This window comes from Neophocaena asiaeorientalis, unplaced genomic scaffold (genome assembly GCF_003031525.2).
Source record: "Neophocaena asiaeorientalis asiaeorientalis breed wild unplaced genomic scaffold, Neophocaena_asiaeorientalis_V1.1 scaffold346, whole genome shotgun sequence".
Lineage (NCBI taxonomy): Eukaryota > Metazoa > Chordata > Mammalia > Artiodactyla > Phocoenidae > Neophocaena > Neophocaena asiaeorientalis.
Window position 1 is genome coordinate 1,184,119 of NW_020175400.1, and position 25,218 is coordinate 1,209,336.

General features: G+C 39.5%; 1 protein-coding gene across 1 annotated transcript in view; it reads left to right on the forward strand.

Moving 5' to 3' along the window:
- Positions 1-25,218, forward strand: part of IQGAP1 (IQ motif containing GTPase activating protein 1) — a 100,295-nt gene that overhangs the window by 12,648 nt on the left and 62,429 nt on the right. Inside the window, exons 3-4 of the mRNA XM_024766470.1 lie at positions 22,145-22,301; positions 23,769-23,846. Coding sequence (XP_024622238.1) covers positions 22,145-22,301; positions 23,769-23,846 — 235 coding nt within the window. The remainder of the gene's footprint in view (positions 1-22,144; positions 22,302-23,768; positions 23,847-25,218) is intronic.

Consider the following 25,218-nt stretch of genomic DNA (forward strand, 5'->3'; position numbering starts at 1 on the left):
TTTTTTGGTGTTGTGGGTGGAGGAAAGGCCTGCCTCAAGGCCTTTATTTCTTCCTTATTCTGAATACCTTCCTGTTGACTCATTGGAAATCATAACAAAAAGCAGAAGGAGCATTGGAGAGGCAGCTGCCAGCCCAGGGCTTGGCTTCTGTTGGGGCAGATGTCTGCGGACTGAGAGAACTCTGGCTTTAAGAAAAATTGGGAGACTTTTGTAGTAGAAGGAAATACTATTGTTGTGATAGGTATTTATCCATAAGGTAGAAAGTATCAGCCGATTGCTAGGGGTCATTAATCAGCAACATAAAAAACTAAGAATATTTTCTTCAATAGGATTAATTAGTCTTCCTTTAAAGTTGAAGCAGAGGAACTGAAGTGTAAAAAGAGGGAATGGGGCAAAATTAGAAAAGGAAAAATACCTATGATCATTAAAAATAGAAAAATGATAAAAAATAAAATTTAAGGGAATTTCTTGGTGGTCCAGTTGTTAGGACCCCAAGCTTTCACTGCCGAGTGTTTGGGCTCAATCCCTGGTCGGGGAACTAAGATCCCGCAAGCTGAGCGGCGTGGCTGAAAAAAAAATTTTTTTTAATAGAAAAAGTCTTGTGGTATAGCAGATCATTTTATTACAAATAACATACATCTCAGATGACCTTTAAAACAGCTAAAAGGAGACAAAAGTTACTTACCACTTACATGACTATTACAACAAAATGTTCTTCTGCCCTGAAGACATATTACTATGTCATTACTTTGGACAGTGCTTTTTAATCATTGCTAGTTTGAAGAGGTAGTGCTAGACAGTGGCTTGACTTTGGGGGTTTTCCTTTAAAAACTGGAGAATTACCCACAAAAATGTGTTTTAGGTAGATTTGGTCTCAACTTTTAAAACTTTTTCTTAATCATTTAAAAATAGGTAATATATGGATATATGACACTTAATTCAGAGGCTCTGCTAGGATATTCAGTAAAAAAAAAGAAAGAAAAAAGTCTCCCTAGTCCTGTTTCCCAGGCACCCAGATCTTCCCAGATGGAACCACTGTTATGATTGTATATCCTTCCAGAGTCTGTGCATCTAAATACAAATCCCTTTTGTTTCCTCTTATAGAAATGATAGCACTGTACATTCTGCTTTGCATCTTGTAACATATTCCACATGAATATGTTATAGCGCTTCATTTTTTTTTCTTTCACAGTTGCATAGTTTTTCAGTGTATGGGTTTAACCCATCAGTGGACGTTTCCCCCCCACCCCAGCTTCTTCTCTTATCAGTAGTGTTGTAGTTAGTTGTATGTGTGCCATCTTGCACTTGTGAGTATTTTAGGTTAAATTTCTAAAAGTAGAATTTCTAAGTTAATGGGAATATCTACATTTAGTTTTGATAAATATTGTCAGTTTGCTCTCTTTGGAGGTTGTACCAGTTTATATGTACATCAATGATACATGAGAGGGCTGCTTTCCCTATGATTTCACTGACCTAGGGTATCATAAGTTTTTTTTCATATTTATGAATTTCATAGGTGAAAATGGTATTTTAATTGTAGTTTCATTTTCAGATTATCTTACTCTCAGTGAAGCCAAGCATCTTTACATATGTTTAAAAGCCATTTGTATTTCCTTTTCTGTCAACTGTTTTGGCAGAATCCTTTGCTCATTCCCTGTTGTGTTATTGGTCTTACTGATGTAAGAGCTCTTTTTATACTGAGGAGATTGATCCTTTGGATTTATGTGTAGTAAATAATTATTCTAGCTTGTCTTTTTTTTTTTTTTTTTTTTTTTTTTTTTTTTGTAAGACCGGGGCACGAACCCGCGTCCCCTGCATCGGCAGGCGGACCCTCAACCACTGCGCCACCAGGGAAGCCCTCTAGCTTGTCTTTTAACTTTTGATTTTAAGGTGTTTAAAATAATTTAGAATTTTAAAACATCTGATTTTACTAAATCTTTTATTTTTGTTTATTTATTTATTTTATTGGAGTATAATTGCTTTACAATGTTGTGTTAGTTTCTGCTGTACAGTGAAGTGAATCAGCTATATGTATACCTATATCCCCTCTCTCGGACCTCCCTCCCATCCCACCTATCTAGGTTGTCACAGAGCACCAAGCTGAACTCCCTGTGCTGTACAGCAGGTTCTCACTAGCTGTTTTACACATGGTAGTGTATTTATGTCAAACCTAATCTCCCAATTCATCCAACCCTCCCCTTCCCTACCTATGTCCGCATGTCCGTTCTCTACATCTATGTCTCTATTCCTTTTATTTTTAGCTTTTGGGCTTTGTATCGTTTTTAGAGAGTCCTATACTGAGATTATACAAAAACATTCCCCCAGCCTTTCTTCTAGTATTTTTAGGATGTAAAGAATTTTAACATTTGACCCTTTGATCCATTTGGAATTTATTTTGGTGTGGAGAGTGAGGTAGAGCTCCTGCTTTATTTTTGTTTTCTCTAGTTGGTGTTTGGATAGTATCTTAAATATTGAGCACCAGCAATGGCTCTCTTATGAAATGTGCTCTGGAATTTGCCAAACTCTGGTCTATGAACTGAGATTTAATTTTTAATTTTTTATTTTCAGAACAAGGCAGCTTCAACTTCTGAGATTTTTGAAACATATGGCTTAAATATCCTTTTAGAAAAATTAGCTAGAAGTTTCCAGAGTTCTTTCCTCCTCCCTTCCTCCCTTCCTTCCTTCCTTCCTTCCTTCCTTCCTTCCTTCCTCCCTCCCTCCCTCCTTCCCTCCCTCCCTTCTTTCCCTTCCTTCCCTTCCTTCCCTTCCTTCCCTTCCTTCCCTTTCTTTCCTTCCTTCCCTTCCTTCCCTTCCTTCCCTTACTTCCCTTCCTTTTTGGCTGCCCTGGGCCTTAGCTGTGGCACCACGCGGGATCTCTGTTGAGGCATGCAGGATCTCTCTTTTTTTTTTTTCTAGTTGTGGCATGCAGGCTTCTTAGTTGCAGCATGCAGACTCAGTTGCGGCATGCATGCGGGATCTAGTTCCCTGACCAGGGATCCAACCCAGGCCCCCTGCATTGGGAGTATGGAGTCTTACCCACTGGACCACCAAGGAAGTCCCCAGAGTGCTTTCAAGCAAGTTGTATTATGTTTAAAAGATTAATAGTGTAGTGAAGTTGGCATTGAGAAAACAGGTTTTGGATGAACAACTTTGACATATATACTGTGAAGAGATGAATAGACTTGTCAAACTAACAATTTATTCTTTGTGTTAAAGGAGAGTACAGTTTTGAAGAACTTTTGAAAACTGTGTAGCTGACTTCTGTATCACTATTTTTTTAAAATAAATTTATTTATTTATTTATTTTTGGCTGCATTGGGTCTTCATTGCTGCACACGGGCTTTCTCTAGTTGCAGTGAACAGGGGCTACTCTTCCTTGCGTTGCGCAGGCTTCTCATTGCATGGCTTCTTTTGTTGCGGAGAATGGGTTCTAGGTGCACGGGCTTCAGTAGTTGTGGCTCGCAGGCTCTAGGGTACAGGCTTAGTAGTTATGGTGCATGGGCTTAGTTGTTAGTTGCTCCATGGCATGTGGGATCTTCCCAGACCAGGGCTCAAACCCATGTCCCCTGCATTGGCAGGTGGATTCTTAACCACTTTTGAGGCGTATTCTATTAATTTCCTCTCATTAAGGACGAAAGGTTTTGGTGGTCAAATATATTTCAGAAATACTGGATTAAACCAAGTTAAACAGATTATTTAGCTGGTGGACTGTTTAGACTGTCATGGCTGTAAATTCTGAATCTCCAAGGGAGAGGATAGTGTAAACAATATTCCTCCAACCTAGTTTACTATCAGACTCTTTCCTCACAGGTCGTCTTTCTTAGGACTAGTGTTCCAGGGTATACTTGTTTGGGAGCTCTCTCAGAATATTGGATCTGTGGGACTGTTTCAGCTAAGAATTTGAGACCTGTTCATGGTCAGTTCTTAAATTAACTGTTTTATGTTTTATCTGTAGTTTCTTTCCTTTCTCCATTGAGTTCTCATGTTCTTGGTTGATAGAGCTTAAATTAAAGCCATTATTGTATTAATTGGGTAGGTGTAATTGCTGAACTTCATCAGTGATCTTTTAAGACATTGTGAAGAACAAGAGTGTGTGTTTTTTAAAAATGGGGGATTGAAAATGTACTAGTTATTAAAAAGGAGAAGATATCACAAATTCTAGTCTAGTGAACTAGTTTCTAGCAAAATTCCATAGCATGTATTTTGTCAAATAGATGGCTTATGGTGAGAAAAGAAGGGGTGCTTAAGAGTCAACCAGGACTCCCTGAGAAAGGCCCTGTCACAGTAACATCATTGCCTTTTGGACAGACTCACCAGATTGGTGAATCAGAGAAACAGAGTAATGTCTAGATTTCATTAAGGCATTTGAAAGTATGTCTTGTGATACTTTCGCACACAGATTGGATAAATGTGGACTAGACTGTAATGTAATTAAGATTTGTAGCCAGATGAGTAAATCATATTCAAAAAGAGCTGCTAAATGGTGAGTGACTGCTTAATGGGCAAAGGATTCCTTTTTGGGTGGTGACAGTTTTCTGGAATTAGATAGTCATGGTGGTTGCACAACATTGTGAATATACTAAAACCCACTGAATTGCTTACTTTACATATGTTAAAAATGGTGAATTTATGTTACATACATTTTAGCTCAGAAAAAGGAGCTGCTAGAACTTTTGTGTGTGTGTGGTACGCAGACCTCTCACTGCTGTGGCCTCTCCCGTTGCGGAGCACAAGCTCCGGATGCGCAGGCTCAGCAGCCACGGGCTGGGCTCACGGGCCGGGCTCACGGGCCCAGCCGCTCCGCGGCATGTGGGATCTTCTCGGACCAGGGCACGAACCCGTGTCCCCTGCATCGGCAGGCGGGTTCTCAACCACTGCGCCACCAGGGAAGCCTGAGCTGCTAGATCCTTAATTCAAAGAAAGCTCAGTAGGTCATGTTACAAGTAAAACATTTGTGTTGGGACTTATGCATGCATCAGTGATATGTTGATCAGATCTTCAGTTGTGTTGCTGGGATGGTTAATACAGTGCATGAAAGATTTTGCTTTCAAAATACCTTGAATCTAATGATGATATTTAATAGTGAGAAATGTGTCATCCTGCACTGAGGTTCAAAAAATGGAGTGTCTAAATACAGGATAGAGAGAGAAGTAGCATTAGTAGGGACAGGATTAGTGGGAAAAAAAACCAAAATGAAACAAACCTGAGATGTTTATTAACTCACTAATAGAAATGTGGTATATGCAGCAAAGGAAACGATGGTTCCATTGTCCTCTGTACTGATGAGAGGCTACCTGAAGTTGCTTTTCAGTTCTAGAGGCCATACTTTAAGAGGGACCTTGCTAGTCTAGAGCAGGGATGATAGATATGTGGTGGGCTTCCTTCACACCCATGGCAGGCACTGCTGATAGATCAGAATCCTTACCTGAGGAGCCACTCCAGGCAGTGGGTGTTGGTCCACTAGTTGAGACTTGGTTGTTGCTCCAGGACTAGAGCATGTTGGATGAGCATGTCCAGGATTAAAAAGGGTCTAGAGATTATGAGGTATGAGGAATTATTGAACAGATCATTTAATATGGAAACAAGATTTAGAATATATTGAGACTTACCTGGTGGCACAGTGGTTAAGAACTCACCTGCCAATGCAGGGGACATGGGTTTGATCCCTGGTCCGGGAAGATCTCACGTGCCGCGGAGCAACTAAGCTCGTGCACCACAAGTACTGAGTCTGCGCTCTAGAGCCCACAAGCCACAACTACTTAGCCTGCGAGCCACAACTACTGAAGCCCATGCTCCTAGAGCCCATGCTCCGCAACAAGAGAAGCTACCACAAAGAGAAGCCTCCACGCAGCAAAGAAGAGTAGCCCCCACTCACCGCAAGAGAGAAAGCCCGTGCACAGCAACGAAAACCCAACGCAAAATAAAATAAATAAAAATAAATAAATAAATAAAAATTTAAAAAATTTAGAGAGAATATAGAATCATAGAATCTCAGAAGATCAACCTCTCATCCAGTATAGGAATTTATTCAACTGTTAATATTTTGCCGATATTATTTTTAAATTCCTGAAAAATGGTAAAGGGGTTCAATTTATCATATGTGGTACCAGAGGAACAGAACTAGGCAATGGAAATCTGCTTAATATGAGGAAGAACTTTATAGCAATAAGAGATTTCCAAAAAAATTCCCCAAAAACTTGCTTTGAGAAAACCCATGTTGCAGATTTTCAAGCATAGACTGTATAATGGTTAATGGAAGATTATGTTCTAATCTAAGTGCTTTCTCAAGTTACTTAAAATAGTTTTTATTTTCATTTCCTGTTATTAAAAGGTATTTTTATTTTGAATGACTTGATAATATTCCATTGCTCTTTTTTTTTTTCTGACACGGCTAAAAAAGTCGGGAAAAACACCTCCAATACAATAAAACAGGTAAAAATTTTCTGAGCTCCTCCATTGTTCAGGACCCTCTGGTAGAACTGGAGAAGATGTGAAAGTATAACCCAATCCTGCCCTTAGGGGACTTATGGATTAATTGGACAGTCAGGGTATAACCATTTGAAAAGTTACTCACCATCGAAGGATGAAAGATCTAACTAATGTCACAAGGCAATATAGATTGCCAAGGAAATGATGCAAACAGTTAATGTGTTAAAATTTATCTAAGGGAGAGATTATTTTATGGCTGAGTTTTGCAGTATAGTCTGAAATTGTATGGCAGAGAAGGGATAGCATAACTGTATGTATGTTTGTCTTACTTTTTTGTGCTCCTTTAGACAGTCTCTTTAGTGAGACTGTCTTTTTCTACTTGTTGGTGTCCAACAGCAGCTCCTTCCACAGTGCTTTTCACAAAGTAGATGCTCAGGAATATCGTTCCGCTGAATTCGTGAAAAGTTGTGTGGAATGTGGGGGCTGTAGTGGTTAAGAGAACTTCAGTATTGGTGGTGATGAGAGTTTAGGGTAATTTCTTTTTCTTTTATTATTTGGCTATAATTGAGACCAGGACTGTGGTCCTCAAGCAAGAGAGAAAGGATAGTTTGTGTCATTCAGCAGTTATTTATTGAGCACCATGCTTCAAATAGAAATCAGAAAAGGATTCCACCCTTATGTCCTTAAGTAACATTAAGAGGTAAAGAGATACAAAGTGCTGTAAGAAAGTCTAGAGGAGGGACTTCCGTGATGGCACAGTGGTTAAGAATTGGCCTGCCAGTTCAGGGGTCACGGGTTCGATTCCTGGTCCAGGAAGATCCCACATGCTGCGGAGCACCTAAGCGCATGCGCCACAACTACTGAGCCTGCGCTCTAGAGCCCACAACTACTGAGCTCGTGTGCTGCAATGAAGAGTAGCCCCGCCTTGCTGCAACTAGAGAAAGCCCATGTGCAGCAACAAAGACCCAACGCAGCTAAAAACAAAACCATTAAAAAGAAAGTCTAGGGGCTTCCCTGGTGGTGCAGTGGTTGAGAGTCCTCCTGCCGATGCAGGGGACACGGGTTTGTGCCCCGGTCCGGGAGGATCCCACATGCCGCGGAGCAACTAAGCCCGTGCGCCATGGCCGCTGAGCCTGCGCGTCTGGAGCCTGTGCTCCACAACAGGACAGGCCACAACAGTGAGAGGCTCATGTACCGCAAAAAAAATAAAAAATAAATAAATAAAAAAAGAAAGTCTAGAGGAAATTTGGAGGAAGAAGAGATTATTTCCAGTGGTAGATTATGGAAGAGTTCATGGAGGAGGTGCCTTTTGGAAGTAACATTTGAATTGTCAGAGATGGGTGGGGCTGATCAAAAGTTTTATCAACCTTTATTCTTAGTAGGCATCTCCATCCCTAGCTTCCCATATCACAACTTGATGACCTCAATTTTCTCTACAAACTCCCTCCATTTTTCTGGCCCTAACAAATTTATCTCGTTTACCATGCAATGTTGACCTCCTTCCCTGTAGCAACGGGAGAACAATTTTTCTTCTTAAGACTCAGTCTTCTCTCTGTGGTCTGGATCCTACCCCTCCTTGTTTTCTAGGGTTCTTGTCCAGTATTATTTTCTTAACTATAACTTGAGCTGTTTTCTGCCAGTTCTTTCTCTTTCGCACATAAACATCCTCACCCATTCCAGATATACTCCCTCAATCCTAGACCCTGTCTAGGGTTATTGTCCCTTCTTTTTTCCTTCAAGGAAAACTTGTCTTTATTCCTTATATACACTTTTTAAATCTTAACTCACATGGATGTGATTCGTGTGCCCTCCTTTCTCCCACTGAAATTTCTCTTGCTCAGATCACCAGTGACCTAATTGCTATGCCCATTGGAAAATTTTCAGTACTTATTTTACTTAATCTGTGCAGCATACGACACTCTTGTCTATTCACTTCATGAGATTTTCTTCTTTTTATACTTAAAAAATTTTGACCTGTATCAATACATTGCCGATCTAAGAAAAATTCAGGCAGCTCCTCCTCCAAGAAGCTTACTTGGACACCCACCCTTACCCCAGGTCTGAGTTAGATGCTGCTCTCTTGTGTTTCTATTATCCCCCCTCCCCCGCCCACGTATCTTTAGTATAGCTTTTCACAATAAATTGTAAGTGCTTTATTTTTTTCTCATCCCTAATTGACTGAGCCTTGGAGGGCAAGGGCTATATGTCCTTAGTGAGGTTCATACCCAACAGTTAACCCGCCTCCTGATACGTTCTCACTAACGACTAGATCTGAAAATTAACTTTTTGGCATGTTTTCACTCTACAGCCTCTCCTTGTTCCCCGGGGCTCTGACAGCTGCTGCAGTAGGCAGTGACTCAGAGAAGTGGTTTTTTGCAAAGAAATATGTGCCTGTCTTCCACCTAGTAGAGGACTCTCACCTGTTGTTTTTTTTCCTCAAGAGCTGCCCACAACCAGCAGTGACTAGGCTGAGACTTGAGCTCACTTTGAAGTCTTTTTTTTTTCCATTTAGTGTTAAAAGGTCTTTCATGCTTCATGATATATGGTAAAGTAGAGGTGGGTGGGTGTATAGGTTGAACACAGTAATGTTTCACTAGGCTTTGCTTCTGAATACTTGGTCTGGAAGTAAGTTAATCCTATTCACTCAGGGACTTCTTTTTTTCTTTTGAAATTTCATTGAGGTACCGTTCACATACCATAAAATTCTCTGATTCTCAGTGTATAAGTCAACAATTTTTAGTAAATTTACCAAGTGGTGCAACCATCACCATAGTCTAGTTTCTACCACTCTAATAAGACGAGGGACCCTTTTGAAATATGATAACAATTAGACATTTAATATTGGCAAGTAAACTTGACATACCTTGTCCAGTTCAGCAGAGTGAAATGATTTGTTCAGGGACAGGTCTGTTTTAGGTATCAAGAAACACAGAGGTTAACTAAGTTAACTTAAGACGAAGAAAAAAAAATTCCTTCTGTTTCTCACAATTCCTATAGCTTGTTCAGATTGGTTTAATTCATATTCAGAAGTTTCTTTTAAGACAGATACTATCAAGATTTCTCATTTTGCTTGTATGGCTTGGAAGACTAGCCTTTGTCATTTCTTGCCTGGGTTACTGCTGTACTTTCTTTAGTAGCTCTGCACCCCTTAATAGTCCCCCCTCCTACTCCGTTGTGCCTGGAGTGGTCTTTTAAATCAGATCTAATCATTTCTTTCCTGTTTGACATCCTTCAAAAGGTCTGTACATTCTCTTCCTTTAGCTTGACATGTTCTCCCCCATGCGCGTGCGTGCGCACACACACACGCACACACACACACACACACGTGTCCTTCAAGGCATAAATGTCATTTTCTCTGGGAAACCAGTTCTCATTCCCCTCCCTCTTCATATGGTGAGGAATGCTTTACTGAATAATAAATTCTTTTTTCTCAAGACTTGTTTTTGCCGCACTGTATTGATATTACTAGGCTGTTTCCAGTGCCTAGATGGTACTCAAATGTGTTAGCGACTTAGTAAAATCCTATTTACAAGGAAAGATGGCCCAACTTGGGAGGTTTTTAGCAGTGAGTAATGCTGACATTCGGCGGGGGTGGGGGTGGGGGCGGCGTTTGCTCTGAAAACTGGGTGTGGTGCCAGCGGAGCTGCTCCTGGAGGAACTGAATCTCAGTGGTTTGGAGCAGTCAGTTCCGGCATTGGTATGTTCCCCTTCTGTATTGCACAGAGCCGGGAAACCACTGAAGTCGTGTGGTCTGCAGGACTTGTTCAGCTGGTTTCACAGACACCTAATTCAGATTCCCACCCTGGTTCTTTTCTCCATATGCTCTTGGTCTGGGCTTGTTTTAAGGCTTACCACACTAGAGTTCTCTGAATAGTCATTTTTTGTCTTGCTAAGTGGTGGAATGGGTAGGGCCAAGTATATGCTCTCTTTGACAAATGATATCAATAAGACAAAGTAGATAGGTATTACGCAAGTTACTGGGTGTCAGGCTCTAGAAGTACGTTTATTTCTGGGATCTAGCTGTCCCCCACGCATACACAAACACGTTGCTACCATTATTTAGAGCCTACTAGTGCTTGTATACGTTATCTCAGTCTTCACAGCAATCTTATGAGAGTAGGTGCTGTTCCTAATCCTGTTTTACAGACAGGAAACTGAAGCTCAAGAGAGGCTAGTTAGGTACGTCATTCTTGCTCATTCTTATTTCCTTCCCTCTTTCTCAAGGAAGAAGTGGGTATGTTCCTTTTCATAGATAACTGCCCATTGTGTTCTTCAGAACCTTCTTTTTTATTCCTTTATTTCTTGTGTCTTTAGTCCCTCTTCCTTATTCTTTTCTTGCAGGGCGCAAATATGTGCCTATTCTTCAGTTATTTAAAAAAAGAAACAGAGACATACCACCACTTCAGACTAACCCTTTCTTTATCCCCCCAATTTCTCTTCTTCCCTTCTTAGATTTCTTGAAAAAGAACTCTACATTTTCTGTCTCTAGTTCCCTACTTCTAGTGACTTCTCTAGTTATAGTAATCTGATCCTCCTGCCTCATCACTCCACTGAGACTCCCCCCTATTGGGGTCCCAGATGACCTTCTTCCTTATTTGCCATATCCTTTTCTCTTTGCCACCCATCTCTCTGCAGCATTTGAAATTGGTGACCTCTCCCAGCTTCCTGAAATTTTTTTCTTCCTTGCTTACCATCACGTGATTCTCTCATAGTTCTCTATTTACCATAGTAACTGTTCTTTCTCTGTAATATTCACCTCTTAAGTGTTGGTGTTTTTCCAAGGCACAGTCCTTGAACTTTAAAATTTGTCTCTACAGTCTTTCTCTAGGGAGCTCGTCCACTCCTGTGGTGCTGCTTCTCTTTCTTCTCTCTTTTTTTTTTTTTTGGCTGCATTGGGTCTTCGTTGCTGTGCGTGGGCTTTCTCGAGTTGCGGCAAGCGGGAGGCTACTCTTCATTGTGGGGCGCAGGCTTCTCATTGCAATGGCTTCTCTTGTTGCGGAGCATGGGTTCTAGGCATGCGGGCTTCAGTAGTTGCAGCACACGGGCTCAACAGTTGTGGCACATGGGCTCTAGAGCATGCGGGCTTCAGTAGTTGTGGCTGGTGGGCTCAGTAGTTGTGGTGGCTGGCGGGCTCAGTAGTTGTGGTGCCTGGGCTTAGTTGCTCCATGGCATGTGGGATCTTCCTGCCCCAGGGATCGAACCCATGTCCCCTGCATTGGCAGGCGGATTCTTAACCACTGCGCCACCAGGGAAGTCCTGGTGCCACTTTTCAAATCTGGGTCCCTGGTCAAACTTGGTCTCTCTCCTGAGTTTTCCAGACTTGTATTTCCAACAACCGGTAGGATGTCTCTACCTAAATGTATCATTGACCTTTCAAGCTGAACATATTTCAGGCATGAACTTATCATTCTGGCCTGCTTCTTGTGTTCCCAGCCTTGTTTAATGGCATAATCTTTTATTTAGTCATCCATGCCACAAGTCACCAAATCATCTTTTAAAAACAAAACAACCTTTTTCCTTTTATTGAAGTTTTTGCAAGTTTCCTATAGATGGTACATGTTGCCAGATTTTCTTGTGGAACAGTGTGAGAACGTTGAGTTTCCCCACATACTGGACAATAAGTTACTATCATTCTTTTTTATCTTTGCCAGTCTGCTAGCTGAAAATGGTGTTATTGTTACTTTAATTTGCATTCCTTTGATTAGTAGTGAGATTAAGATTTTTTTCCCATAATTGCTGGCTACTTATATTCTTTTGTGAATTGCCTGTTTGTGTTTCTAGTGCATTTTCCTAGGAAAATATTTGTCATTTATTTCAAGCATTAAAAAAAATATATATGCATCTAAAGATTATGGGAGTGCTTCCCTGGTGGCACAGTGGTCAAGAATCAGCCTGCCAATGCAGGCGACATGGGTTCGAGCCCTGGTCCGGGAAGATCCCACATGCCACGGAGCACCTAAGCCCGCGAGCCACAACTACTGAGCCCAGGTGCCACAAATACTGAAGCCTGCGCGCCTAGAGCCCGTGCTCCACAACAAGAGAAGCCACCACAATGAGAAGCCCACGCTCCGCAACAAAGAGTAGCCCCCGCTCGCCACAACTAGAGAAAGCCCACGCACAGCAACGAAGACCCAACACTGCCATAAATAAAGCTTTATTTTTTTAAAAAAAAATAAATAAAGATTATGGGAGAGGGCACTTCCCTGGCGGTTCAGTGGTTAGGACTCCACGCTTCCAGTGCAGGAGGGGTGGGGGACAAGTTCAATGCCTGGTGGGGGAACTGAGATCCGCATGCCGTGCAGACAAAAAATTTTAAAAATTAAAAAAAATGAAGATTATGAGAGATTATTAGCCCCTTGTTATAGGTTGCAAATTTTCCCTCCAGCTTATCTTTTGAATTTTTTTTAATTTCCTTGTAGAAATTCAACTGCTTTTGTGTAGACAGTTTATTTCCCCCTTTTCAAAATGATTTCTGCCTCACAGTCTTGTTTGGAAAGGCCTTTCTCATTTCAAGATTATACAACCATTCATTTATATTTTTTTCCTCCTTTCATTTTTTTATGTTTTAAAATCTCTAATCCACTTGATGTTTAAAGTCAGTAGCAAAGTGTGAGGTCAGGAGCTAACTTTGTTTTTCTTTTCTTTTCCAATTGTCTGTTAAACCTCATCTTCCTCAGTGCCCTTCTAACCCCCACTCCCAGCCATCTAACAGATTGTCAAATGGGGTCAATTCTTCCTTTGAAATTACTCATCATTTTTCTTTCTGTTTCTGCCATTGCCCTAGTTGGAGACCTTATTATCTCTCACCTGGATTCCTGAAGTAGTTGCCTAATATTGCTCTGTTGAATCTATCTTCCGTGCTGTTGTCCTAGTTACCATACTAAGTGTTAGATCTGACCAAGCTACTCTTCTATTCAAAAACTTTTGTGGTTCCCATTGCCTGCATATTAAAATTCTGTTGTTCCAGGTACATCTCCTACTCCTCTACCACAGTGATTTGTCATTCCCTAAATATGCCATTTGTTTTCATGCCTTTTTGCCCTCTTTTTTATGCTGTTCTCCTTTATCTTAAATGTCTTTATTTCCCATTTTCACCTTTCTAAATACAATTTATCTTAAAAGCCTAGTTCAAATATCATCTACTATTGTAGCTAGTAGTTTAAGCATCTCTGTTCCCAGAGGGTGATCTCCAGGTAGTTAGCGCATTTTATGCCACTGATAAGTGTTGCACAGAGTTAGCCGTTAGAAATGTTTCCTAAATGGATATTTAGCTGTCAGAGTAGATTTTTTTTGGAAAATTGATTTAAAATATGAATAAAACAAAGCTTTATCAAAATACACTAGATATGAAAGCTGTATCAGGACTATTTATAAGAATTATGCAATTATATTAAAGATAGACTTTTATATAAGCACTTTTCACACTAATTGTGTCAACTTCAATGTTTAATATTTTATACGCCTCTCTCTTGGTCCTTGGTAGAGTAAGTGTTGTTAATGAGGTCATGCACTGTGGTTTAGGGTGCTTCAGGAGGCCCAGCTCCAGAACTTGAGCTTTTATTAGTGAGTATCGAGGAGGGTAGTAGCTTTTATTATTTTTGAATAAATTGCTGGAATGTAGCACCTCAGTTTGCACTTTAGAATCACACCATCTTGGGTTCAAGTGTGAGCTCAGCCACTTACTAGATGGGTAATCTTGGACAAGTTACTTTACTTTGAGGAGCCCATAGTTTTCTTATATCAGTAAAATAAGAATAGTAATACTACTTACCTTATGGGGTTTTTGCAAGGATCAAGTGAAATAATACATGTAAAGTATTTAACTTAATATCTGCCAGGTGGTGTTAGAGATTTTTTTTTGGCATTATTTATAGAAAATGAACCATTCAGATGTTACTATTTTCCTGTTTAATAGTTGTGTTTCAGATCAGATGTCACTTAAAAATTTTTTTTTTTTTTTACTAATTTTCATTTGAGTTAGATTTGTTAAAGCAGTTCTAGGGTTAAACTTGAGGAGGAGAAAATGTTGAAAGTTTAATCCCTTTTTGTGGGAGGAAGGACTAACAACTCTATTCTCCGTTTCCTTCATATAAGAGTTTTGTTGCTGAGTTCTATCTGTGGTCGTGGCTGCAAGACCTGATCACAGATAGGGTGTGCTGGTCTCACCACTTGGTATAATATTCTCAGAACTTTTTTTTAAGTGACTTCTTTGTTAAAACATTTGTACTTGTAGAAACATTTGTACTTGAAAAATTTAAAAACCCCACACTGTTGCCACAGTGATTTTCTGAAACAGATCTGATCAGATCACCTCCCACTTAAAATCCTTCAGTGTCTCTCATGACAGAAGGAAAGGTTTCTTAGCATGACAAACAGGCCTTGCACCATCCAGCCTGCTCTTTTTTTTCATCTTCACCTCCTACTTTCCCTTCTAGCAATGACAGTGCTGAACTACTGCATAACCCACCATTTTTTCTCAGCCCTCCCTGCCTTTGTACATGGTATTTCTTCTGCTTAGAGGCCTTCTCTGCCTTGGCCATTTGGTGAACTCCTCCTCGTCATTCTTTAAAACCCATTAATATTTGTGGATAATGTGAAGCTGGAAGAGAAGTTGGTATTTTGGGTAACAGAATTAGGATCCCAAAAGGTGTTGACATTTCGGGACAATGGGCTGAATCAAACATGAAGAAACATAGTAGAGATGAGTGCAAATAATGGTTCTAATATGGAGCTGTAGAGATCGGGTTTAGCAGCTGCATATTTGGGGAAAAAAATACTAAGAATCTCTGTTGAGTGGAAAAGTGTTGTAAAATAATTTAATTGAGGCTTTGTCTGTGGTTTTGGAGTGTTCAGAATGAAGGAGTAATATTCCGGTTCCATTTCAGGCCAGTCAGACCACACCTGGAGCAAAGTGTTCAGAGATGAATGAGAAAGATGTGAGGGGCAGGGAGTCATGTCTAACACTAGTAGTGATACCAGCTAATGCTCTGAGCGCTTACTCTATTCCAGGCACTGTTCTTAACTCTTTATGTGTGTTATCTCTTTTAATCCTCACAATCGTCCTGTGAGGTAGGTGCTGTTCTCTTTTCATGAAGAGTACTTGAAGGAACTGGAATCATTTTACTGACAAAAGTGTCAGCATGTGACTCATCATACAAGGGGAAAGGAGGAAAAGCATAAATTTTAAATACCCAGCCAAGCACTGTGCTAAGCACTGTATTTCATGTGTAATCTTATTTAATCCTCAACAACAGCCTTATTTGGAAAATATTGTTATTCCCTTTTAACGAATGAAGAAACTGGGTAAGTGACTTGCTGTCTTGATAAATAACAGGGACAGGATATAAATCCATGTCTTTAAAAGTCCCTGGCCAGTACTGGTCACATTATATTTTAATTCCATATGTTGTCTTGCTCCAGAAGGCAGCTTAGGGTGTCAATGGGGAGCTAACTGCTGGCTTAATAAAAACTTTTTGGCTACTAGAATCCTGAGATGAAATGGGTTAACTTGAATGTGTGATTTCCATGTCAGCATCAGTGTTCAGGGTCAGCTTACATCATGATTTGGCCAAGATGTTTTGGAAGCATTCAGGCATTAAAGTGGGGGAGGGAGTGGAAGGTGAGAGGGGAGTGGAGGAGTTGGGGTAGACTGGAAGAGCTTTAATGAGCCTTCCAACTGTGAAGTTCTATGACTATTAAGACAGTTTTAAACATGAGAATTGGTAATATGAGAATTGTGTTGACCAGTGACTTTTCTTTTGTGCATAGATTGATTTATTTGTTAAATTTCTGCTTTACTGAGGTATAAATAGCATGTAAAACTATAGGATATTTAAAATAAGTACTTTGTGGTGATTTGATATATGTATACATTGTGAAAGGATGTAGTTAACATATCCATCACCTGACATGTTTATCTTTTTTTTTTTGGTGAGGACATTTAAGTTCTACTCTCTTAACATATTTTAATTATACAATATAATGTTATCAACTATAGTCACTGGTTTATGTTAGATCCTCAGACCTTATTCATCTTAAAGCTGAAAGTTTGTATCCTTTTACCAACCTCTCCCTAATTTCTCCACACCCTACCTCATGGCAAGCACTAAAGTTTGACTTTTTTTTAAGATTCCACATTTAAGTGATACATACAGTACTTGGTTTTCTTTGTCTGGTTTATTTCAGTTAGTATAATGCCCTCAAGGTGCATCCATGTTGTCACAGGTGGCAGGATTTCCTTCTTTCTCATGGCTGAATAATATTTCTTTGTAGACATATACCACAACCTCTTTATCCATTCGTCCATTCCTGGGTACTTAGTGTTTCCATATCTTGGCTATTGTGAATAATGCTGCGGTGGACATGAGAGTGCAGATTTATATTTGATGTCCTGTTTTCATTTCTTTTGACTATACAGTTATCCCTCCATATCTGCAGGTTCAGCATCTGTGGAGTGAATCAACTGTGGATTGAAAATATTTAGGGAAAAAATAATTCCAGAAAGTTCCAAAAAGCAAAACTTGAATTTGCTGCTTGGCAGCAATTATTTACATAACATTTACATTATATTGACAACCATTTACATTGCGTTTACATTCTATTAGGTATTATAGCAACCTGCAGATGATTTAGAGTATACAGGAGAGTGTGCTTAGGTTGTATGCAAATACGATGACATTTTATGTACAGGATTTGAGCATCCTTGAATTTTGGTACCTATCTACATGGGTCCTGGAAGCAATCCCCTGTTGATACCCAGGGATGTCTGTATACCCAGAAGTGGGATTGCTAGATGATATGGCAGTTCTATTTTTAATTTTTTGAAGAACCTTCCTATTGCCTCCATAGTGGCTACACCAATTTATATTCCCACTGTTGGCTGAAAAAAAAAGTACAACCTAAAAGTTGAGAATTATAGTTTTATTCGGCAGCCTTAATGAGGACTTAAAGCCCAGGAGACAGCCTCTCAGATAGCTCTGAAGGACTGTTCCAAAGAGGTGAGGGAGGAGCCAGGATAAATAAGAGTTTTTTGAAGAAAAAAACAAAAAACAAAACCCAAACCAGGTAGTCAGACCATCATAAGATTACTGCTATTAAAACAAAACCAAAAACCCAGACATCTCAAGTTAATGAATTAAGTGCTTTTCTACTTACAGGAAGATGCAAGAGTCTGGGCTTATTGAAATTATTCCTTTGATATTCACCTTATGTAGAGCCAGTATCCTTTTTTTCTCTCTCTTGAATCCTCTCAGAGTATACCGTTGGGCTGGATGTAGAGGTTCATGGCTTGGTGGCAGGTAACCTGTTTTTCTCCATCCTGAATTCCCCTTAGGGTGCACCGTCAGGGACCGCTGCAGTGGCTGATGGCTTGATGGCCTCAACGTTCTTTGTTTTACTGAAATGGCAGAGGACATTCTTTGTCTTCACCACCAATAGTGCACAAGGGTTCCCTTTTCTTCACATCCTCACCAACACTTTCTTTCTCTTGTCTTTTTGATAGTAGCCATTCTAACAGGTGTGAGGTGATAGCTCATTGTGGTTTTGATTTGCATTTCCCTGATGATTTAATGATGTTGACCATCTTTTCAGGTACCTGTTGGCCATTTGTATGTCTTCTTTGGAAAACTACTCAGTTCCTCTGCCCATTTAAAAATTGGATTGTTAGGGGTTTTTTTGCCATTGAGTTGCATGAGTTCTTCATATATTTTGGATTTAACCCCTTATCAGATATATGATTTGCAAATATTTTCTACCGTTCCATAGGTTGCCTTTTTGTTTTGTTGGTGGTTTCCTTTGCTGTGCAGAGGCTTTTTTTAGTTTGATATAATCGTCCTTGTTTATTTTTGATTTTGATGCCTTTGGTTTAGGTGTCAAATCCAAAAAAATCATCTCCAAGACTGATGTCAAGGAGCTTACCCCCTATGTTTTCTTAAAGGAGTTTATGGTTTCAAGTCTTGCATTTTTTTAGTTTGATATAATCGTCCTTGTTTATTTTTGCTTTTGATGCCTTTGCTTTAGGTGTCAAATCCAAAAAACGCATCTCCAAGATTGATGTCAAGGAGCTTACCCCCTGTGTTTTCTTAAAGGAGTTTATGGTTTCAAGTCTTGCATTCAAGTCTTTAATCCGTTTTGAGTGGATTTTTGTGCCTGGTGTAAGATAAGAATCAATGCATAGATTTATTCTTAAATGTATTTATAAAGTTAATTTAAATGCTTAAGTTTTATAAGGAAGCTTTGTGTCTGCGAGAATTACTGGTGGTCTTACAGTTAAACTGAAATATTTAAAACCCTATTAAGTGGACAGAACTTGGAGAGATACCAGCCTTTTTCCTGCATGGGATATCTGAAACTTTGTCCTGTTTAGACAGCCCTGTGGAGCTCAGCTCTGTTAGGCTTTTCGGGTGATGTGGTAAGAGCAATAGTGGTTTAGTGAGAAGAATTCTAAATTAGGAATCAGGGCCCTCTTATCGCACCTTTGTCACTAGCTAGCAGGTAACCTTTGATAGGCCTTACTCTTATTTGTAAAATGAGAGAGTTGTACAAATAGGTACAGCCTTTGGGTAAGCTTTTGAGCAATAACATTTTTTGTTTTGGAGTTTCCAAAGGAATTAATTCTAAATAAGGAAGAACATTGTGTACAAAGACGTTCCTTGCAGAATTATTTAATGGTTAAAAACATTTAGAAATGATATAAATGTCCAACATAAGTGACTGATTAGCATTTGGTAGAATTTTAATGTAACTCGAAAGTCTTGAGAAACTGTATAGTAACATGAAAAATATTCATAAAATATTGAGAAATGTTTTGTAATTTTCTTTAATGGATAGATTTTATATTGGGGGGAAAACCCCAAAGGGATTTGCCCTAGAAGTGCATTCAGTTCCTTGCTCTCACATTTTGTGATGCTGTGAGTTTGTGGCAGAGGGGGAATCTCAGATGGGCTGTAGAGAAGGACAGGAGAATTTGTTGCATCTTCTCAGAATTATAGTAGAATCCAAACTGATGCTAAGATTAAGAATCTAGTAATATAGCATCCTACTTAATGCTGTTAATTTTTCAAGCAGTTTGGTCCTAATTTAACTAACTTTATTCTTATAAACAAACAAGGTGATTCTCTGCTGTGGAGCAGAACTTAGAATGGAGGGTGAGCCACACAGGGAACTGGAGGGCAGTTTTGGGCTTGCGGCGGTTGTTTAGAGACACTTCTGTGCTTTGCCTGTTTCCTCTAGCTCTCCCTCTCTGCTTATTCCTTTTCACCAGATCACGGGTGGCTTTTCTTCAGGCCTGACACTTGTGTGATAGTTAGGGTATTCTACTCCGCTATAGAAAGCTTGTGAGTCTTGTCATCAGTCAGGACTGTTTTATAGCAGTTAGACAAGAGAAGGCGAAGGTAAAGGATTGTGGGAGATGTGGCTGTGGTCCCTCCTTTTACTCTGATTTTAATCCAGTGATCTCAGAGGAGAGGAGAACCTAAACAGCCCTGGTAGCTGGCTCTGATTCAAGCCAAAAGCACTACTGTGTTGTTTATCCACAGTCTTCCCCATTTTGAGAGGAAAATAAGTAACTTTTTCTTCATACTGTTATGTGGTAAAGGGATGTTTTGGGCTTAAGATTTATTCTAGGTTTGTCCCTGTTAATGAGAACATAAGTTAGACTGTCCCCTGAGAGCAGGGATTGCCAGGAGCTGTTTGCTGTATCCTTTATAGCAGTAAAATATTGGATGGATGATTACATGAGATGTGTCCTTAGACTACAGCTATTTTCCATACCATTGACCTATGTTCTTTTCCACATTGCCCTATGGTCTTAGGCTCTTGGAGAAGCATAGTTTGGATTTTGTAGCTGCTTCAAATTGATATCTAATTTAGTTACTATGGTAACTCTTCTGGAAAATTCATTCGTTTCTTCTTTTTCCCCTTATGACATTTCAGTTCAACTACCTAAAAGCAAAGCCAGAAGAGAAAACTTAATATCATTGGGTGTAGGAAATAACCAGAAAATTCTCTGGCCCATTCATCTATCCAGCTAGTATTTATTTAAGTATCTACTATGTGTTAGACAGTATGCTAGCTGCTTTAGAAGTAGAATAGATTTGAAAGTGAGGTTGAGTTAACTATTCTATAGAACTTGAGAAAAACAGGAACATCGTTGCTTTTCCTTTTTTTTTTTTTTTTTTTTGTGGGAATCTTAGCTCCTGACCACAGATTGAACCCTGGCCCCAGCAGTGAAAGGCACTGAGTCCTAACCACTGGACCTCCAGGGAATTCTCTCATTATTTTTTAAAGATTCTGAGTGGTAATCTCAGTTTCAAAAGATAGAATTAATACAAGAAATTTTATTCTGAATTATAAAACTAATAATTTTAAAAGTATGTAAATTCAAGCTCTATTGTATATCTTTTCAGGCAATTTTATTAATGTAAAGAATTATATAGAAACACACATAAATGGGATTATAAATACATTTATATATTATTTGGTCTATTTTTCTATTGGTATGTTAGAGTTTTCTTATAAATTTTCATGAGTGTGTGTGTGTAGTGTGTGTGTATAAAATATGGCTTATTTAAATGTGACTTCCAGTTTTATTTGTCTTTTAATTTAAATTTTAGGTATCAATTAACGGTATAAATGTTTCATTCCTGTATTGTCCCATTTGGCAGTAAATCTAGCTTTTACTTCAGTCTCCTGTATCTCTGGATTTTTTCTTTCCCCATTTGGCTTTTCAAAGATTTATTACTAGGGAAACAGTCCAGGCATCACCTAGTGGTCCCCCTCAACCCCCGTAAAGAATGGTAAAGAATTTGGGGATACGGTAGCCTTGTAAAATTTGAGGAGCATACTTACAAATTAGGGGTTTTCAAACCGGGGTCAATGAAATCTCTGCAGTTATATATTAAATTTAAGTATATATATGTTTTTGGGGGGGAAGGATCTGTAGCTTTCCTTAGATAGTCAAAGCATTCTGTGATTCAAAAAAAAGTTTAAAACCATTGCCCTAAATGACTTTTTTAGTTAACTACATTTCTGTTGGTAGAAAATACATGCAAATAAACTTGGCTTTGTTTTATCTTGGGATTCCCTGAAATCTTGTGATAGGTGTCCGAGGGGGACAATATAGATTTCCGTTACAACTTCCTTTCCCCTCTAAAAAAACACATAAGAATTCACTTTTACTGCTTCCATTGGAGTTTCCTTAAGTATTTTAGGTGAGATGATTGACTATTTTGGTAACCCCAAAACAACTTTAAAATCTGAACCTAGAAATTCACTATGGATGCTGAATTCTCAAACCAGAAAAGAACCTCAGCTGCAAATGTAAGTTTCTGAACAGTTGAGAGATGGTGGCTTCAGTTACAAAAGGTTTTTCTTAGGAATTCTTAAGGCGCAACTGAAGGAGTAAGGGAGACAGTCTGGGCTGAGGCTCGTGGGGCATTTAGGACCTGGGGAGCCAGCTGGCTCTCTTGCTGCAGGAGAGGAAAGTAGGGTGGAGAAGAGGGTGGCGTTTATACTTGGAAATTTTCCTAAGTTCCCTGCCTCTGAGATCTGACTGGGCCAGAGCAAGGATGTTTGTGAAATTGAGTCTTCAAACACTATTGCTTATGTTCAACTTAAACTTTTCCAAGGAGAATGGAAATTAAGCTTGAAATCTCTGAAGAGGGGAGGGGAACATACCTTCCCTCTCTTTTGTCATGTCCTCCCTCCTTCTGTGCAGGTGGATGGAAGCATGCCTGGGGGAAGACCTGCCTCCCACCACAGAACTGGAAGAGGGGCTTCGGAATGGGGTCTATCTTGCCAAACTAGGAAACTTCTTCTCCCCTAGAGTGGTATCACTGAAGAAGATCTATGATCGAGAGCAGACCAGATACAAGGTGAGTCCATCCTTGCTTGGTGCTTAAATTTCTGTAGACTTGAGAGAGAAGTTTAGCATACTTTATCCTGTGAAAGAGTTACTGAGAAATATGTGTAAGTGTGTTTGTTCCAACAAAATAAAATACCTGGCAGAGTGGAGAAAATTTAGTGCAAAGTCAAGATACAGTAGTAAAAGAACTTCAGCTGTCCGTATTTCTGGCACAATTCTAACGAGTAATTTGTATCTAGAAATTTTCATGGTCCTTGATGAATTTTTTATTTCTTAGAAGGTAGAGGAAGTAACTAGGGGAATCACTACTTTAAATCTAATTTTAACCAAGCTCTGAGATTTGTTGGCAAATTGAAAGCAATAGCAACTTTGGGGGAAGAAAATCACCCCATGATATTAAAGTTTAAGGTAAAATGGGACAGTGATCCGATTTCAGAAAATTGAGATATGTGATTGATTCTTGTGGCCCAGGGCCCTCAAAAAGAAGACTGCTTTAATTAAGTTGGGATGTTGACAAGGACCGAATTCCCATTGCTCACAGAGTTTCTGTGGGGAGCTTTCCTAAGAGCTCTTATCTGAAAAAAGGATGAGTATAGAAGATAGTGGAAGATTGCAAAACCAAGAGCAAATGTAAGAGGGGTCAACTGTAAGAATTGGGCAAGAGCTCAGAATGAGTTAAGGATGAAGACAGAATCAAAAGAGTTGGTTTTTTTGTTTGTTTGGCTTTTTAATATTTAAATTAAAAGGAAAACAAGGAAAGTATAGGTCTTAAGCCAAAATTAACATCCCAAATAGAAACGTTTCTTCATCAAAAAGCAAAGACTTATATGCTGAGTTTTAAATAAGTGGTTATTCTGAAGACACCTCCTGAGCTGTTCTGTTGACTCTAAAAAATGTGTGCAGAACAGGCAGACAGAGCAGTCTCCAGCAAGAGTAAAGACAATAGCCTACACGTCTAACCGTCTTGAGGGTAAACCTTCCTAAAAAACAACAGGTGTAGAGGTTAAGAGGGGGATGTTTATATGTGTAGTATGAAAATACCTCATTTGGGGAGTATCTTCTACTTGCCAGACACCACACTGAGTGCTTTATGTACATTTTCTCAGTTAATCTTTCCAACAAACATAAAGTAGGTGTTAAAGATGGGGAAACTCAGAATCAGTAGGGTGAAGTGACTTGCCCAGTGTCACCAATAGATAGCCAAGTCAGGAATTGAATCCAACATAATTGAATTCCAAAGACCATGTTCTGCTGAGCACACTGTACACAGGAAGATTCTCCAGATGGTTCTTAACTGAGGAGAGCTGAGATGTGGATTTGGCTTTTGGAGATTAGAATGTGTAATGATACAGACAGACCTTAAGTTTAAGGGGACCATGTAAAGTCTTACAGGGAAACTTTTATTGATACAGAGTATTTATTTAGTATTTGCTTCAATATTGCCAAACAGTGCCTAATGGTCTTTTATTTGTTCTAGGCAACTGGCCTCCACTTTAGACACACTGATAATGTGATTCAGTGGTTGAATGCCATGGGCGAGATTGGATTGCCTAAGGTAATTTATGTGATATTCATAGTTCTGGCTTAGTTCTGGCTGTTTGGCATAACAGTTCTCATTCTACCTGTAAAATTATTCTCAATTGATTCTTTGGTAATATATCTATCTATCTATCTATCTATCTATTTTAATACTAAAGGATCTCTTGAGTTTGTTTTAGGAAATAGCTTTGTTCTTTTTCTTTTATATTTCTCATCCCTGCTTCACCTCACCCTAGAGAAATTCCCTATGATGTCAGTTACTTTTACTACACCAAATTATAAACATTATAATTCAGGGCTTCCCTGGCGGCGCAGTGGTTGAGAGTCCGCCTGCTGATGCAGGGGATACGGGTTCGTGCCCCGGTCTGGGAAGATCCCACATGCTGCGGAGCGGCTGGGCCCGTGAGCCATGGCTGCTGAGCCTGTGCGTCTGGAGCCTGTGCTCTGCAACGGGAGAGGCCACAGCAGTGAGAGGCCTGCGTACTGCAAAAAAATAAAATAAAATAAAAAAATAAAATAAATAAAAATAAAAAAATTCACATACCATGAGGGAATTCCCTGGTGGTCCAGTGGTTAGGGCTCGGCACTTTCACTGCCAGGGCCTGGGTTCAATCCCTGGTTGGAGAACTAAGATCCTGCAAGCTGAGCAACGTGACTCCCCCCCAAAAAACAAACAAATTCATATACCATGAAATTCACCATTTTAAAGAGTACAGTTCAGTGGATTTTATTTATTCACAAAGTTGCTACATTCAAGTTTGACTTTAGGAAACATAAGGAAATATTTTAGAAATGTCATCTTCCAGCTTCAGAATAACCAAATGTGTAGGTAATATGAAGGGTTTATTTTATATTTCAAATTGTAGAGGCAGTATAATGAGATTTACTTCTTTTATCTGGTTTTGGAGGTGGCTGTAGGTTTTTTGTTTTTGTTTTTTTGACAGCTTTATTGAGGTGTAATCAATTGATTACACCTGTACCATTCTGTAATCAGTTGATTACAGAAAAACCATACATATTTAATGTATACAATTTAATGAGTTTGGAATGATAGCTGTAGTTTTGATACGGGAGTGTGCATCCTTGAGTGTTTTGCTCAAGAGTTTATTTAGTGCTTCTCTTAGTGAAATTGCCATCTCAAGTGTTGGGCTGCACCTTGCAGGCCTGCAAGCCTTGTAGTTGCCTTGAGAATGAGGGAAGAGCCCGGAGACAGCAACAGAGACATCACTGGTCTATTAGATAGGGGATCTCAGCTGTCCGAGTCAAGGCTCTGGAGTGACACCCTACCGTGGACGGCAGACAGCAGGCAGAACACGGCAGCAGTCTTTGCTACTGGGGGTGGGGATGAGGGGGAGGAGGAGTTTACCACTTATGGGGGAATTGACGTC